Source organism: Tachysurus vachellii, chromosome 1, assembly GCF_030014155.1.
Source record: "Tachysurus vachellii isolate PV-2020 chromosome 1, HZAU_Pvac_v1, whole genome shotgun sequence".
NCBI lineage: Eukaryota > Metazoa > Chordata > Actinopteri > Siluriformes > Bagridae > Tachysurus > Tachysurus vachellii.
The window spans coordinates 22,843,476-22,858,675 of NC_083460.1; the positions used below are offsets into that span (position 1 = coordinate 22,843,476).

The 15,200-nt window shown below is 36.1% G+C and overlaps 1 protein-coding gene across 1 annotated transcript; it reads right to left on the reverse strand.

The window, feature by feature from the left end:
• Positions 1 to 734: 734 nt before the first annotated feature.
• On the reverse strand, positions 735 to 7,813 carry LOC132851055 (uncharacterized). The gene is made up of 2 exons (XM_060877642.1): positions 7,550 to 7,813; positions 735 to 2,666 (listed from the first exon to the last, which is right to left on the reverse strand). The coding sequence occupies exon 2, from the start codon at positions 2,534 to 2,536 to the stop codon at positions 1,748 to 1,750; it is 789 nt and encodes a 262-aa protein (XP_060733625.1). The 5' UTR covers positions 2,537 to 2,666; positions 7,550 to 7,813; the 3' UTR covers positions 735 to 1,747.
• Positions 7,814 to 15,200: the final 7,387 nt, after the last annotated feature.

Genomic DNA, 15,200 nt, shown 5'->3' on the forward strand with positions numbered 1-15,200 from the left:
GTAACATGCAAACCACTCATTTGTTTCTGCTTATTTCCTGCACCCTGCCTACATGTTATAAAACCAGCCAATTTTTTTTCTAGAGCTGATTTCCTATCACAAAGAATCATTTTGATGTTAAATTTAGAATGAAACGGTTTCATCCGTTTCAACCGCTTTCATCCGGTTTTTCATCCTGCTGAAGCATATCCACTTGTGATAGAACCCCTAAACAATAAATCAAAGATCTAGTAAGGGAAGCCTGAGTTAAGAGTAGGCTGCCTGCTTTTTTTTATATTATTCTTTTTGCTCATGTGCGGTGTATTGTTTTAGTGGCTGGTGACTCATAACTGCTGAGAAACACCGGCCACCCCTACCCCCCCATCCCCAAGACCCCCACCATGCACATACGCACACACACATCTCTTTATGCCACTGAAACTTCACTTGTAGCCACTCTCTTAACACTACTAAACCACAACATTGCCTGTTGATTCCTGTTGCTTTATTGCTGCTGGCAAGAGCCCTAACAGACAAGCCTGTAAAAAAAAAAAAAAAAAATTACTGATAGCAGTAAGATAAGACGGATATGCATTATAAAGCATACCATCTACCTCACATTTCCTGGATCTCATAATGATCATATCTCTCCATATAATCTCATTTGAATTCATATTATTCTCGATCCTGCCAATAATACCAGGAGTCAAATATCTTTAGTTTTTTGTTCATTTATTATATATTTTTGACCAGCAATAGAACTACAGCGATAAACAATAAAACAAGACAGTTGTGTTCATTCAGATGAAAACAGACGAAGTTTCAATTTCCGTCAAAGTGCGCTATCTAGGCTTCTTGTTGAAGTTCAGCAGATGAAAGGCGATCAGTTTAAAATGTCTTAAAGCTACCTAACTTACACTACACAATCCTACAGTCAAACTATTTTATTACTTTTTTAGGCTGTTGAATCATTATTAGTGCTAGAAACAAACCCAAATATCATCAAATAGCTGTTTAATAAAGGAAATAAAGGAAAGTAAATCTTATTAATGGGCTGCTATCAAATCCTAAAGCTACTCGAAAGTCTGGGGCCTTTTGGAATGTAAAACCTTTAAGTGTACAGATAAACTTAATTTAAGTGACAATATTTTAACCTGCTGTGATCATACTATACTGTTTAAAACCTTAAACATGACTGGCAGTTTGTGAGAAATAATCAGAAATGATACTAGCACCTGTAGCTATGCCAGACCATCTGCTTACACAGCAAAATGACCAGAAATGCATCCGTTGACTTGAATGTTGGCTTAACTGGTTAAGGCTCTGGGTTGATGTTTGGAGGATTGGGGTTTAAGCCCCAGCACTGCCAAGTTGCCACTTTTGGGCCCTTGAGCAAGGTCCTTAACCCTCACTGCTCCAGGGGTGCTGTATTATGGCTGACCCTGTGCTCTGGCCCCAGTGTCCAAAGTTGGAATATGCAAAGAAAGAATTTCACTGTGCTGTGATGTATATGTGATTCATGTTTAGGACAGAACTCCTAACTCAGGGGACCCAGATGATGCTTTGCTGAAAGTCCATACAAACCTTAAGAACAACATTGATACCAATCCTGAGATGATGCTGCCTTTTAATTGAAAAGTTTGATATTTTAATCCATTCCATTCCACTTATTTTTCTGAAAACATTTTGAAATTGAGAGTTTTATTTTAAACACTAACCAATTTTTACACTGGAATGTGATCATGTAGCACATATCAAGCGCCCTTCTTTAGCCGGACACATATAACGAGAGTGGGGATGGAGGTGTGATTCTGTCTTCTTTCTTCTTGGATGATATTGGATTCTTTAGCCTCAGCTTGTGAGGCAGCATAGAACTGCCACTGACTGGTGGCTGTTGGTCAGAGTCCTTCTGTATTGTTGTTCTCTGACCCACTGGATTTAACACTGGGATTTCTGGGAAAGAGGCAGTCAGTGGTGGAAACACGGGAGCTAAGACCATAGGTGTGCTTGTAGATTGAACAAAACTAGGGACATCTGGAAGGTAAGAATAGGCCCTGTTGATGGGGAATGAGTGTGTGGCAACAATGTTTGAGCCATAACGTGCAGCTATGGCCTCAGTTGCTTGCTGGTATCCGGGCCAATGAGAAGACTCCTGACTCATTTTATCCCTTTCCCAAAGCTCTCTGTCTGGGCAGGTGTTTGATTTTTGAGCGAAGTATGAATTCATCTGAAAGAAGCTCCTCTGATGCGATGAGTATGGACAGTTAGAGTTGAGCAGGCCATATCGAAGGTTCAAAGCCAGGATCTCAGCTCGTAGAGCTGCATTTTCCTCACTCAGAGCCACCAGCCTGGTCTCCAGCATAAAGTCATTTGCTCTGCGTTTCTCTCGTGAACGTTTGGCGGCTTCGTTGTTCTTGCGACGTTTTTCCCAGTAATTGGCATCCTTTTTTTCTTCTGGTGTAAATTCTCGTTTGCGACGCAAGCCTACACCTCTTTGAGACGACTCCTCTGACTCTTTCTCAGAGTCTCTTTCGGGACATGAGAATGCAGATTTCATTCTGCCGAACGACGGCAGATGGAAGAACCCCTGTACTTCAGAAGCGTCTGATAATCAGTCAGTACATTTATAAGTGGTACTTGGAGTAAGAGTGGGTTAAGACGCTCAGTCAACTTCTCAGAAAGTAAACCTATAAGAAAAACACAAAAACATAACCGTTTTTAAGACATAAATGTGTGCATCTCATATGAGGACCTCGCAGTGATACGGGATTCGAATTTTATGGATGCAGAAATTTGCATGCAATTCAAAATCATTACAGACCATCTCGTTGCCCAAGCCTTGGCCTGGCTTCAGCTCCATTATGTTAAGGTTCATAAGGTGTGGTCTAACCTGCATGTTACCGTAATGGTCTGTCATGAACAACAAGAAGTGCAATGAAAAAAAAAAGAAAATTCCCCTTGTGGTTTGAGAAAGTGCATGAGTAGTCATCTGAACATCACAGTATTGCAGCTTTTCTGTAAATACACGTTACAATGGCTTATGAATAGTTTATACTGGGCACACACACAGCCCCACACTTTGTGAGGAACTTCCAGTGTCTTCCAGAATTATACATAACAAGCTATCAGGAAAAACTATCTAACTTCAGGCTAACTATTATATTTAACAGAGTAACTTTCATTTTGTTTCAATTTATTTGAGTTTCTCAGCAGTTATGAGTCATCGTAAATTCAAGTAATTGATGGTTAAGGGCCTTGCTCAAGGTCCAGCAGTTGCAGCTTGGTGGACCTAGGAATCAAACTCGTGACCATCCAATCAATAAGCCAGCACCTTAACCTCTAGGCTATTACATCCTAGCCATCCATTATCTTTTGATGTAAATAAAAAAAGTGAAAGAAAGTGTAAAGTCCTCATGAGGCATTTCCCATACTGGGAAACGTAAAGGTGGGGTGTACGTTGTTTGAAAGCCAATGTTGACATTTGAAATCACCAAAACAAACATGCCCCTAACCCAAATAGGTGTCACCCCTGTATTGATAGCTCCGCCCCACACATACATACGCAACCCAGGCAACTATTATGGCGGAACCTGCTGGGGCAGCTGGCTGAGGGGATATTTTTATCAATAAATGAACTCAATGAATAATACTATGGTAAGACAAATGTGTTTTTGTAGAATTGTGTGTTGTACCGTTATAGGTTTAGCTCCGTTTTCCGAAAACGACGTTCGACACCTAGAACTTGAGGCAGAGGTAACGGCAGGTATCCGCCATGTCAATGTTTCAATCGCTTTCTGTTAATATCAGACATGCGCACTGAACACTCTCTCCGCTGCATATTGACAAGACACGCCCCTTTCTGCTCATTCTCTACACGTTTGTTTTGTTTGTCAGCCTGACTCAGTTTTCTGAAGCATTTTTCAAACATCGTACACCCCACCTTTAAAGTGCTGTGACTAATACAAAGTGCTGATAATTTCAACATTACTAATCCTTCACTGGAAATCATCAGAGATCTAAAATACTCAGACACTGTAAATTAACTTGATTTCAATCCATTGCCATTACCAATTCTATGGTTTATTGTTGAGAACAATCGAGACCTCCTAACGGTCGGTTCTACATGGTATATTCTAGAAAAGGGAACGCTAGGATGTGGTGATGCTGATGTATGAAATGGTGTGCTTTCAGGCAGGAAGGAAGAATGCTGGAATATGTGTATGAAGAAACACTCACCAGGTTATTTTTAAATAATAAATTGAATTATTATTTTAGAGGGATACAAAGAAAGCCATATTTCCAGGCAAAGACTTTTTTGTGGTTACTGAGTTTTTTTTTTTTTGCTGAAACCTGGCAACCTTTCTTACAAACTTCAATCTTGTGCCTTTAAGCTTGGCGTAAACGTCTTTCACTTTTTTCTTGTGGGATCTTTTTTCTTGTGCTGCAAAAAAAATGAACAATGAAACAAAATGAAGATGTTTCTGTGTTTGTGTTTTGATACCCAACTGGTGTGTGTTTTATGGGCGCATCCTAATGGCATTATTTGTTTCTCTAACCGTTTAGAACTGAAGATATTCACATTTGTTTTCATATTCAGGAAAGTGGGCATGGCCTTTATCTGAAATGAGATTTTTTTTGTTTTGTTATGCTTTTTAATAGGATCCCTATCACACTGCCCTTAAAATACTGGACACCACTGAACAAACATAACAACAAATAATCATTTGCAGAAGATTTTTAAACTTTGATTTTTAAACTTTCACCAAATTAGAGCATTTTTTTTTAATAAGACTATAAAACTTGTAACAATTGTTTATGGGATTTAATTAGGTTTTTGTTAATTGTTACTTTTCACTTTTCAGAAGAATCCAAAAGGTTATATAAAATTTATTTTATTTAAAAGTTATATAAAAGTTTAATATATGAAGAATATAAGGAAAGCTTATATAATTAATTAATTCATATATATATATATATATATATATATATATATATATATATATATATATATACATACGTGTATATATATATATATAGATATATAGATATATATATAGATAGATAGATAGATAGATAGATAGATAGATAGGATCAATTAATCAATCAATCTGTATTCTTATTTATTTAGAACACATCATCTGTTCCATCCAATGTATTCATATTCAGTTACATTCCTGTGAAGATTAAAAAACTATATTCACTTCTTATTTTTTTTAACATCGCATTTTAATCTGTAATACAAAACAAGCTTTCTAATAGCTCAAACACATAGCACGTCGAAATCAAACAATACATGATCTAATAACGTCGAGACGCCGCAACCAACGTAATATGAATGCCGCAAACTCAGTGTTGCAACGTTGCCTGTATGTGGCATTACAGATGCTACATTTCCTATATAACCTTCTGCCTAACTGCCAGTCCACTTACCAGTCAGTTGCAATAGAAATAAGAAACTTTGTGGCTCTCAGTATGGGTCGTTTTTGGTTTTAATGCTATAAATTTGAGTAACTAAAAAATGCCACTACAAAATACATACTATCCATTCTGTCATTAAAACTTACTGTAATTAACATTAAGACTCTGTGAATAAATGTGCTAGCTTTGTTTCCTTTTTAAGTGGGCCTTGCTAACCACAGTAAAACTCAATACCCCCCCTATGTGTCACTTACACATGAAATGAGTCACTTTATTTAGCAGTACAACTGGGGAGGGGGGAAGGGGTTTGAAGTAGTTATGAAACCCAGAAAATGGTTAGTACCCACTATTGAGATGACTTTTTTCTACCTCCTTGATTTTCTGCTTTAGTACACAATTTACTAAAAAAATCTGTTCTCATAGTTATATAACAATTCTTCCGATAAAGTCTCGCAAGACTGAGCTACTAAACAGGATGTGAGGTGATGTCTTTTTAATCACAGTTTCTCATGACAGGTTTCTTCGTAGATCTTTATTCGCATTTTAAGAAGGGTTTATTTTTATCTTTGTAAACTTTACTACTTCCATCTCAGGCTTCAGGTCTTACACGTAAGATCGCACATAAGTTTGTATAACCTACTGTAGCGTACAAAAACAGGTTAGGGTTAGGGTTAGGGTTCAATACCTTAACTATAAATACTTCTACTTATATATTCAATACGTAATTAGCATAATTAGTATAAATATTTTCTTTAACTTGTATAGTCCAAAAGTTTGACCAAACCTTATCATTTCTTTTTTTTTTTTTGCTAGCAGATCTGTTTGCAGAAGCATCAGCTTGGTTTTTGCAATGAAGAGTCTCTAGTTCATAAATATTCACACTTTTCACACATTTCCATGATGTCATGCTGTTGCATGCTACTGAACTTATGCAAAGATGTGAATTGTATTTGAGTCTCCTCAGGCTTTGGACACTTTAATTATATCATTACAATATGCAACATTCTCACTAACATTTAAACATACCGTAAAATTGTCTACAATTCAGCACAATGCTCACAGGAATTTCTGATCCTGTGATGGTGCTTGAGGTGCCGCCTGATGGTCCAAAAGGAATCTAGATCCAACTGGTTTTGAAATGCATGGGGAGTTTTACAAAAGTGGAAAAAAAACGACGTAATGTTTCACATCGCAAACCTGTTTTGTTTTTTCCCCAAAAAATATTGTGCTCTATTGTGCTACTGATTAAGTGAATGGTCTTAAAATGACACGGATTTGCAAAATATAGCTGAAGCTCTCACATGCTGAACTACCAAATATAAACTTATATAAACTCCTTTAACTCTGCACCACACAGTGACAGCTTTTGTTTGTCTCGTTCACTTAATCTGTCCTTAATCTATAGCCATGAGGAGAAATACATTATATACATTATTATTAATATTGTTGGTCATCTGTCATATTGCAAAGAGCCACATTTAAATGCTAGACCTGAAGCCGCACAACACAAAATAACACCTTTTTTTTAAATAAAATAAAAATAAATAAAATTATGAAATATTCGATTATCAAATGTTGGTGTTTGATTTCCTGAATCTTAAACTTTATTTTTTATTATTATTTTTATTATTATTATATCATTGGTCATCTATCTATCTATCTATCTATCTATCTATCTATCTATCTATCTATCTATCTATATATATATATATATATATATATATATATATATATATATATATATATATATATATATATATATATATGTATATATTATATTTGAGTAGCAAAAGAGGGACTCGTCGGTATAGTTTACCAAAGGCCAAAAGTTTACACACTTTACAAGATGATACAGATTTAATATGAAAAATGATTTGAAAACAATTAAACAAATCCTTACGTTTCATAGGCTTTCTCTGAATAAAATCTTTTAAACACGTTTCAGAATGAAAAGAAGAGAAGATTAAAGCGAAATGTAATTGTTTTAACAAGCGAAATGAAAAACTTGGTCACGAATCATATTTTTTGTGGTTATTTGTTTTATTACACTGCACACTTGAATCCCATCATGATGTAAATTTGGGTAAAACAAATCTTATAGTGTTACTGTCTCACATGCAAGTATTTCAAAAAAATAAAAACAGACTCTTACCTTTCGTGTACAAAACCTCATTGAGGTAAAAACGTCAATATTAAAGTGAATGTTCTTCGCTGCTCCTGCACCCTGTCTTAACAAACTGTGAACTGTGTGTTGCTCCTGACAGAGAGTGTTAATCGGGTGATGAGCTTACTAGCATGTGGCTTCTTTGGTGTTATTGTAGCTTTGAGCTCTATCAATCTGCCTGCCTGCCTCTTACGTGATATTAATGCTACCCACTAGCCCTTTCATGGCTCAACTTCTCCTGTACAATCAGCTCCAATGTCTGTACCTTTGTGTGTGTGTTTGTGTGTGTGCGTGTGTGTGAGAGTGTGTGTGAGAGTGTGTGCCCACAAAACCAGGGTAAAGGTGCCAGCATACTCATGACATTTACTAATGAACAACTTGATTCATTAAATATAGAGTTTACATAATGTTCCATAGAAATAAAGTTCCCTTTTTTTCTGCAGACATTTTTAAAAGATGCAAGCATTTTTTTCTAGCTTGATAAGTGAAGTGGAATGATTTTTTGATCCAGTTTCCTTCTTTTCTCATCCGATTGGTGAACTCGTAGCTGTGCTATAATATGCACCATGTAAAAAAATGCAAATTAGGTCAAAGTTCCCAAATGATGCACAGTTGCTTGATTTGTAAGGTCAGTTTCAGACATATACACTGTGGCAAAAAAAAAGAAAAAAAAAACTAAACAAATCAAAAAGGACATTGAAGCTACGCATGGATAGGACGCCCCCTACAGACAGAAATGTCACAATTAATGCTGATATTAGGTTTAATTAAATGGCTCAGGTAACTCAATAATTCATCCTCAAGCCTCATGTATACGCTTGTATGAAGTACTTGAGTTTGGATGTAGCGACAAAAAGAAATAATTAAATAGTGGTGTTTGAATGACCTCAAACCAACCTAACCGACAACTTGTCGCTGTGTCTGGCTCAGAGGTGTTGCTATGGGATACAGAGACATCAGGTGAATTGGGGCAGTTCGTCATGTTTGGTTTTTTTGGCTTGACAAATCTCAAGGTGCTTCAAGTCTTGTGAAACTGCTTGATAGAAATAACATGACCTCATTCATGTGTAAGAACGTGTGGTCAAGAACAGGACGTTGACCCCAAAATGACATTAGGTCTAGCTTGACTAATATGGAAAAAAATGAACATGTATACTTACATAAGGTGTACTAGTGTAACAAAATAAAACTAAAGATAGTAGAAATAAAGTTATAAATTATGGGCAAATATTTATAATTTCATCTCTGGAAAAGAGTCACAATAGAGTCACATGTGAGTCAAGTTAAATAGGATAGTTATAAAATAAGTAGAAATACAATAAATATAGAATAATAACTGGAAATCCCAGACTTTTCATTTTTGGCCTAACTTGAGATTCACCAAAAATAAATTGTATATAGAGTTCTGATTTTATTTGTTTGTTTGTTTGTTTGTTTGTTTGTTTGGTTATTTATTTATTTATTTATTTATTTATTTGTTTGTTTGTTTGTTTGTTTGTTTGTTTGTTTGTTTACCCAACCTGTGTTGTTGTAGCTTTATGAAATTAAAATATATGGAAATATATTGAATTTTAGTCTGTGGCCATACAACATTGGTAAATGGTGAATTTGGAGATTGAGATGATATTGTTCCAGAACTTTTGAAATTTGTTTAAATGCCCTCTCAGCTTAAAGCTCTTATTACTCCTCACACTGCACCTCGCACCCTCAGACCTACCAACATTGCTCGACTGGTCCCACCATCTCTCAGGGTAAGAGGTAGTTATACATCAAGACTCATTTCTGTTCTGGCACTGAATTGGTGAAATGAACTTCCCCTAGATGTCTGAACATCTGAGTCACTGGCTATCTTCAAACAACAGGTGAAGACCTACCTCTTCCTGAAGCACTTAAACTAGCACTTATTCTCCCTGTTTGTTCATGTGTACATTTTATATATATACAGTATATATTAAAAACAATTTAGGTTGATGGTATCTTAAGTCTGTAATCTAGTGAACCAGTGTTAATGTATTCAGAGACAGAGACTTAAAGGCACTCTTGTACGTCTCTCCGGATAAGGACGTCTGCCAAATGCTGTGAAAGTTTAGCAAACATAAATTGGTGCTCTGTATACTATTTGCAATGAAGCGACTATCTTTCCATAAAGGTTACATGGTGTAGCCCTTGGGTTTTTCCTTGAAGTGTCTTGAAGGCTCTTTGGTTGTGAACATTCCGTCTCACTGTACCATGTTGAAATCCAAATTGTCTGGAGATGACCTTATAACTCTTCCCAGATTTATGAGCAGAAACGATTCTTTCTCGTAGGTCAATTGTTCATGTGTAAAATTGGTTATGAAAGAAGATATAATCTGATAGTGCTCTTTCACATCAAAGTACAGGTCACAATGGAATATTTAAATTGATCTAGATCTCAAAAAAAAAGCAAGAAGAATTGCTTGGGGAACAGGTGGGTGTTGGTTAAATAATATTGCCATCACTACATGCCCTATATGCATGAAATGTAGTTGATGCAACCATCAGGAGCCGAACTGTAGCAGGAAATTTTTGTACTGGTTTGTTGTTATGATTGTTATGACTCACTGACAGAACTGTGTGTCCTACTTTTAAAAAATCTGTGGCTAAACACCTACGCTAGTTAAAGAAACGTTCAATAGTTTTCAATCTCATCTCTGTTTGTAGATATATCTCAGTGGTGGATGGGTGAACATCATTGATTTTTGTGTCATGAGAATAATGCAAAAAAAAAAAAAGTTTACACCAAATTCATTTATGGCTTATGGAGGGCACTGGATAATAATACCATGTTTATGTAAGTTATTTATTTATACTGACAATTATTTTGATGATATAATGATATTCAGCTCAGATTACGTATAAGTTCAATATGCCACTACTTGCTTATAAGGAGGTGGGTGGAACCGACAGGTAACTCATGATGATTCTCATCTGTGTCTTATTCAAGTCAAGAAGCTTTTATTGTCACTTTAACCATATATAGATGAAGCAGTACATATTGAAATGAGACAATGTTTCTCCAGGACCAAGGTGCTACATAGAACAAAGACAGAGCTAAGGACTTGTGTAAATTAGTCCTAGTCATGTAAAGTGCATCTATAAAACCTTGTACAAACAGTGCAAGACAAAAGACAGTGCAAACAAACGATACAATACACAAAAGACAATACACAAAAGCAGCACCAACCAAAGTACATACTGTATTCTACAGTATGGCCTTTCTCACTTATTAAGTCAAGTCTATTTATTTGTGTTTCTTTGTGCATTCATTGATTCCTTTAAGCACCGAGAGAAAGAGTTTGTGAGAACATACTCAGCAGGTCCACCAAGGAGCATGAACTAGAACCTGACGGAGCGAAAGGTACGAGTCTGCGACAAAGACGTTCACTGTTGTCGTGTTGTTCATTGAGTTTTTGAAAGATTGAATAAATACAAGTCAGGAGTTCGGCCTATCTTCCACCTGCCTTTGGATCAACCCGTCTTGATCTTCACACACTGGAGTTCTATGAAAACTTTAGATAGAGAGACAGTAATTTCTTCTTCAGTGAAAGTTAGAATGCAGATCCAGTAGCCATAATATTATAAGACCTAATACCATGTACCCTGACTTACTATCCAAGATCTTTTTTGATCTTACCATCTTTGATCCAAAACCAGTGTTTATATACTGAAAGACTGTAGTAGAATGTTTAATTGTATCATGCAATACACCGTTTACTCCAAGCTTTACCTCAGGTTTTTCCTTTAATTTGTGAGAAGATGCCTAAGACCAAAGCTCCATAATCCTCAATGCCTTGTAGATGTCTTGTAGACTTTACATAAAACCCATTATTCAGTGCCTGACACATAGGGAGTAATGAGCCCTACTGAATTGGGTAGAATTCAGTTCAATGACTGTTATTTCATCAACATTTTTCAGCAGGTGTCTGTGATGAAAAGGTGATAAACAGGTGTATCCAATGGAGCAATGGATTATAAGAATGATATTGGTGTGGTAATTGTGTAGGCGTCCAGGCTACATCCTCAGAATAGGGGTAACTTGCTATGGTTTATGTGTGTGAGAGGGGGTATCACACGGTGACTCATCACAAAGCTGTTTAGTTTTTCTGTGATTGTTTGCCCTGCTGACAATGACTCATAATTACACCATAAAGTTCCTTAGAACCAAATGGTTTTACAGAGCTTTCCTGACCTTAGGTGTAAATTCGCATACACATATATTATACACACTCAGTGCCCATGGGCCAAGGAGGTTGATTTTAACACCAGCACACTTGCTCTTGCAAACCCTTGACATTTCACATGGAAGAGCCCCTCTGCATGTGCGGTGTTGCATGTGTCTGGTATGATTTGAAGTAGTGTTGCACACCATTGTGTACAGTAAAACCAATCATACTTTCTTTTTCAAGAAAATAGAGACCACTTCCTTTTGTGGAACTCCCACCAGTCTCTTAGGCAACATCATTAGACTCTAATTAGCATTCTTGTGACTTTAATTCAGAAAGCATTTCGGAGTAATGAGTAATGATATAATAAGCCAAAGCTATTTTAGTATTAATTTTGTTTGTTTTCCTGTTTTTTCCCCATTTTTTTATTATTGAATGCATTTTGTCTCATTATAAAATTTAAGGCGTCATATCATCGAGCAGGAATCTTGAGTCGAAGTCTGAAACTGACTTTCTTGAGCCTAAGAGCTGTTTAAAGTACAACGTGTACCCGTGTTATTACAATGTTAGCTAGTTAGCCTTGCCTAATCTATCTAACAAATGTAGTCTAACATATTAATGCTGTGCTTTATGTCTCTAATTACCAATGACTATGTATATAAATTAGTCTTATACATTATAATGCCGATCCCATGGTACAATATTTTTGTCACACATTGGTCACTTTAGTAGGAACTAAACAGAGGTTGGGGCAGCAGGTAAGTGGGGATGTTCGTCTCACAGTCTCTTCATCTACGAAGCTGCCTCATAGTCGATGAATGCTGTGAACGCAAAGATGATGTCTGATGATAGTTGTTTACCACTGACAATTCAACCAATTATTTGGCATCAGCCAGGCAGATAAGGGTCAGGAGCTTCACATCAAAAATCAGAATGGGGAGAAACACAAACTCATGGAAAGATAGAGACTGGAAATAATACCAACCGTCCACTTTCCTTGTGTCTGTGCTCACTGGATCTTCAGATATTCTTGTATATCAGTATTCTTGTTGCTCACAGCTCAGTTTAGTCATCATTTCGTTCTAGATGTCTAAGCTGCACCTTCAGCAGTGGAACATTTTTTTTATTTCAAAAATGAATTTCCTGAAAACAAAAAAATAATCTGCCAGTAAAATAAGAAAATCTTAAGCTTAAAAGATCCAAAGGGTTATTTAGATTTTGTTTCTAATAACTGCATTATACTAAATGGATAGATTTGGCTATAGGCAACATACTGTATATACAGCTATATATGGTTTCTTTGCACTGAAACCTCTAATTCCTTGGTCATGTTTACTAACCTCATTAAAGAAATGAGGATTTTTTGCTGTACAGCATTAAACCTTTTACTTAAACACCACTATGGGCTGACAAAAAATGGTTAGATAACATCAGAATCTATTTCAACCTAAACAACTGTATGTTTTGGCCTTTTTACCCCCCCCCCCCCCCCTTTTTTTTAATTTATTAGAAAATTTGCTTTCCTGGCTAACTGTCAAAATCTTTTCAGCCCCAGTTGCAACTGTCAGGCTGTTTATGGAGATTGTCTGGTTGCAGAGCGAGATGTGTATTCAGTGCGGTTTAGCAGGTAGTGAACAGCAGTTAAACTGAAGTGGAAACATTAGCAAAAGCCAGCCAGGCCGAATGGTCACTACCAGAAGGTCTGGAACTACTTGCCACCAGATACCTCTCATCTCGCAAACCACTCAGTTTCTAAAAGCCCACGTTTAAAAATAGATGGGCCACATAGGCTTCTATACATGCTGTTTATCTCCTTGTCACACGTCACACATCTTCTATTCACATACTATTAACTGTAGCAAGCCATTTGGAAGGGACATGGATTTAGACAAACCTTTTTTTTTAAAGATTAAAAAATTTTTTTTTACCGGTAATCTTGTCAGAACACAGAAAAAACCCAGTTATGTTTGCATTATCTGTATGTTAACTGTAACCAGGATGCAGTGTGAACAAATAACCACTAGATGGATGTAAACTGAGGTGACATGCAAAACAGGTTGTTCATTTTTTAATGATTTTGAATGGAATTACCAATAGAACAATTAAAAAGGAAACACAAAAGCATCGCATTCCTATTTATTTGAATTAATTTTAAATGAAATAAATTATTGTATCTTTTTTAAAATCATTTCCTGGAATTTAGCCAGATGTATAAATATTTCAGATATTGGCAAAATGATATTTTAAATTAAAATTAAATTTTTTTGTATAGCGCTTTTTAACAATTCCCATTGTCTCAAAGCAGCTTTACAGAAGTATCGAAACAGAATAGAGAGAGAAAAAGAAATAAATATATAATAATAATAATAAGAGGAAAAACAGGATAAAAATAAATATATGAATATATACAATTAAAGTTTAAAATTAATTTCAAAATATGAATTAGAATTAATTTAAAATTTTAAACACTATATATCTATTACTAGATATATAGCGACGGCGGCAAGGAAAAACTCCCTGAGAGGATATGAGGAAGAAAACGTTGAGAGGAACCAGACTCAGAAGTGAACCTCCTCATCATTTGGGTGACAATATTTTATTCTTTTTGACTTAATACTTTAGTTGCCTATCACTGTATATTAGAGCTGAAATTAAATAATGACTAGGAATTAAACACACAAACACACACACAGAGTAAAGGCTCAAATGTAATTGGATAAATAACACAATCATCACCTGGTCAGAAAGTGAAGGCTCAGTTGTATTCAGGTCAGGTGATTGACTTGGACATTGCAGAATATTCCAAAAAGGCTTCGGTTGGTTTCAAGATCTGCTTCAGGTGACTGTCTGTCTACACACTGAGGCTCATTCCTGTGGGTTTTGCTGTCTTCGTTGATATCATTCTGGTTCTGTTGCAATGAACCGTTTCCAGCGGTTGGAAGCATATACCTAGTCAATGCTACTAGTTTGTACATTTCATTCACTACATATTGGGTGACGAAGGTGACATGACACTAATAACAGCCCATATATAATAATAAGCAAATTTAAATAAATAACCACACTTTAACCAGAGAACAGCTCTAACTCTGTATATTTGCTTCAGAACTAAATGAGACTTCAAAGCACTTCATTCTGACATCATGATATTAAAGCATTATTAAGTAGATACGAGGAAATACTCCATTTATTTAGAATGTAAAAGCAAGCACTAGGTTTCTGCATCTAATAACAGAAAACCTAAGAACAGTCAATTCTTCCAGAAGCAGCAGGATGTGGGGGATGTGGTAGCCTAGTGGTTAAGGTGTTGGACTACCAAGTGGAAGGTTGTGAGTTTGAATCCCAGGTCAAACAACGCCATGCAAGTGCTGGGCCCCTGAGCAAGGCCTTTAACCCTCAAATGTTCAGTGATGTATATAAAAGTTTAATTGCTCTGTACAAGGGTGTATGCCATA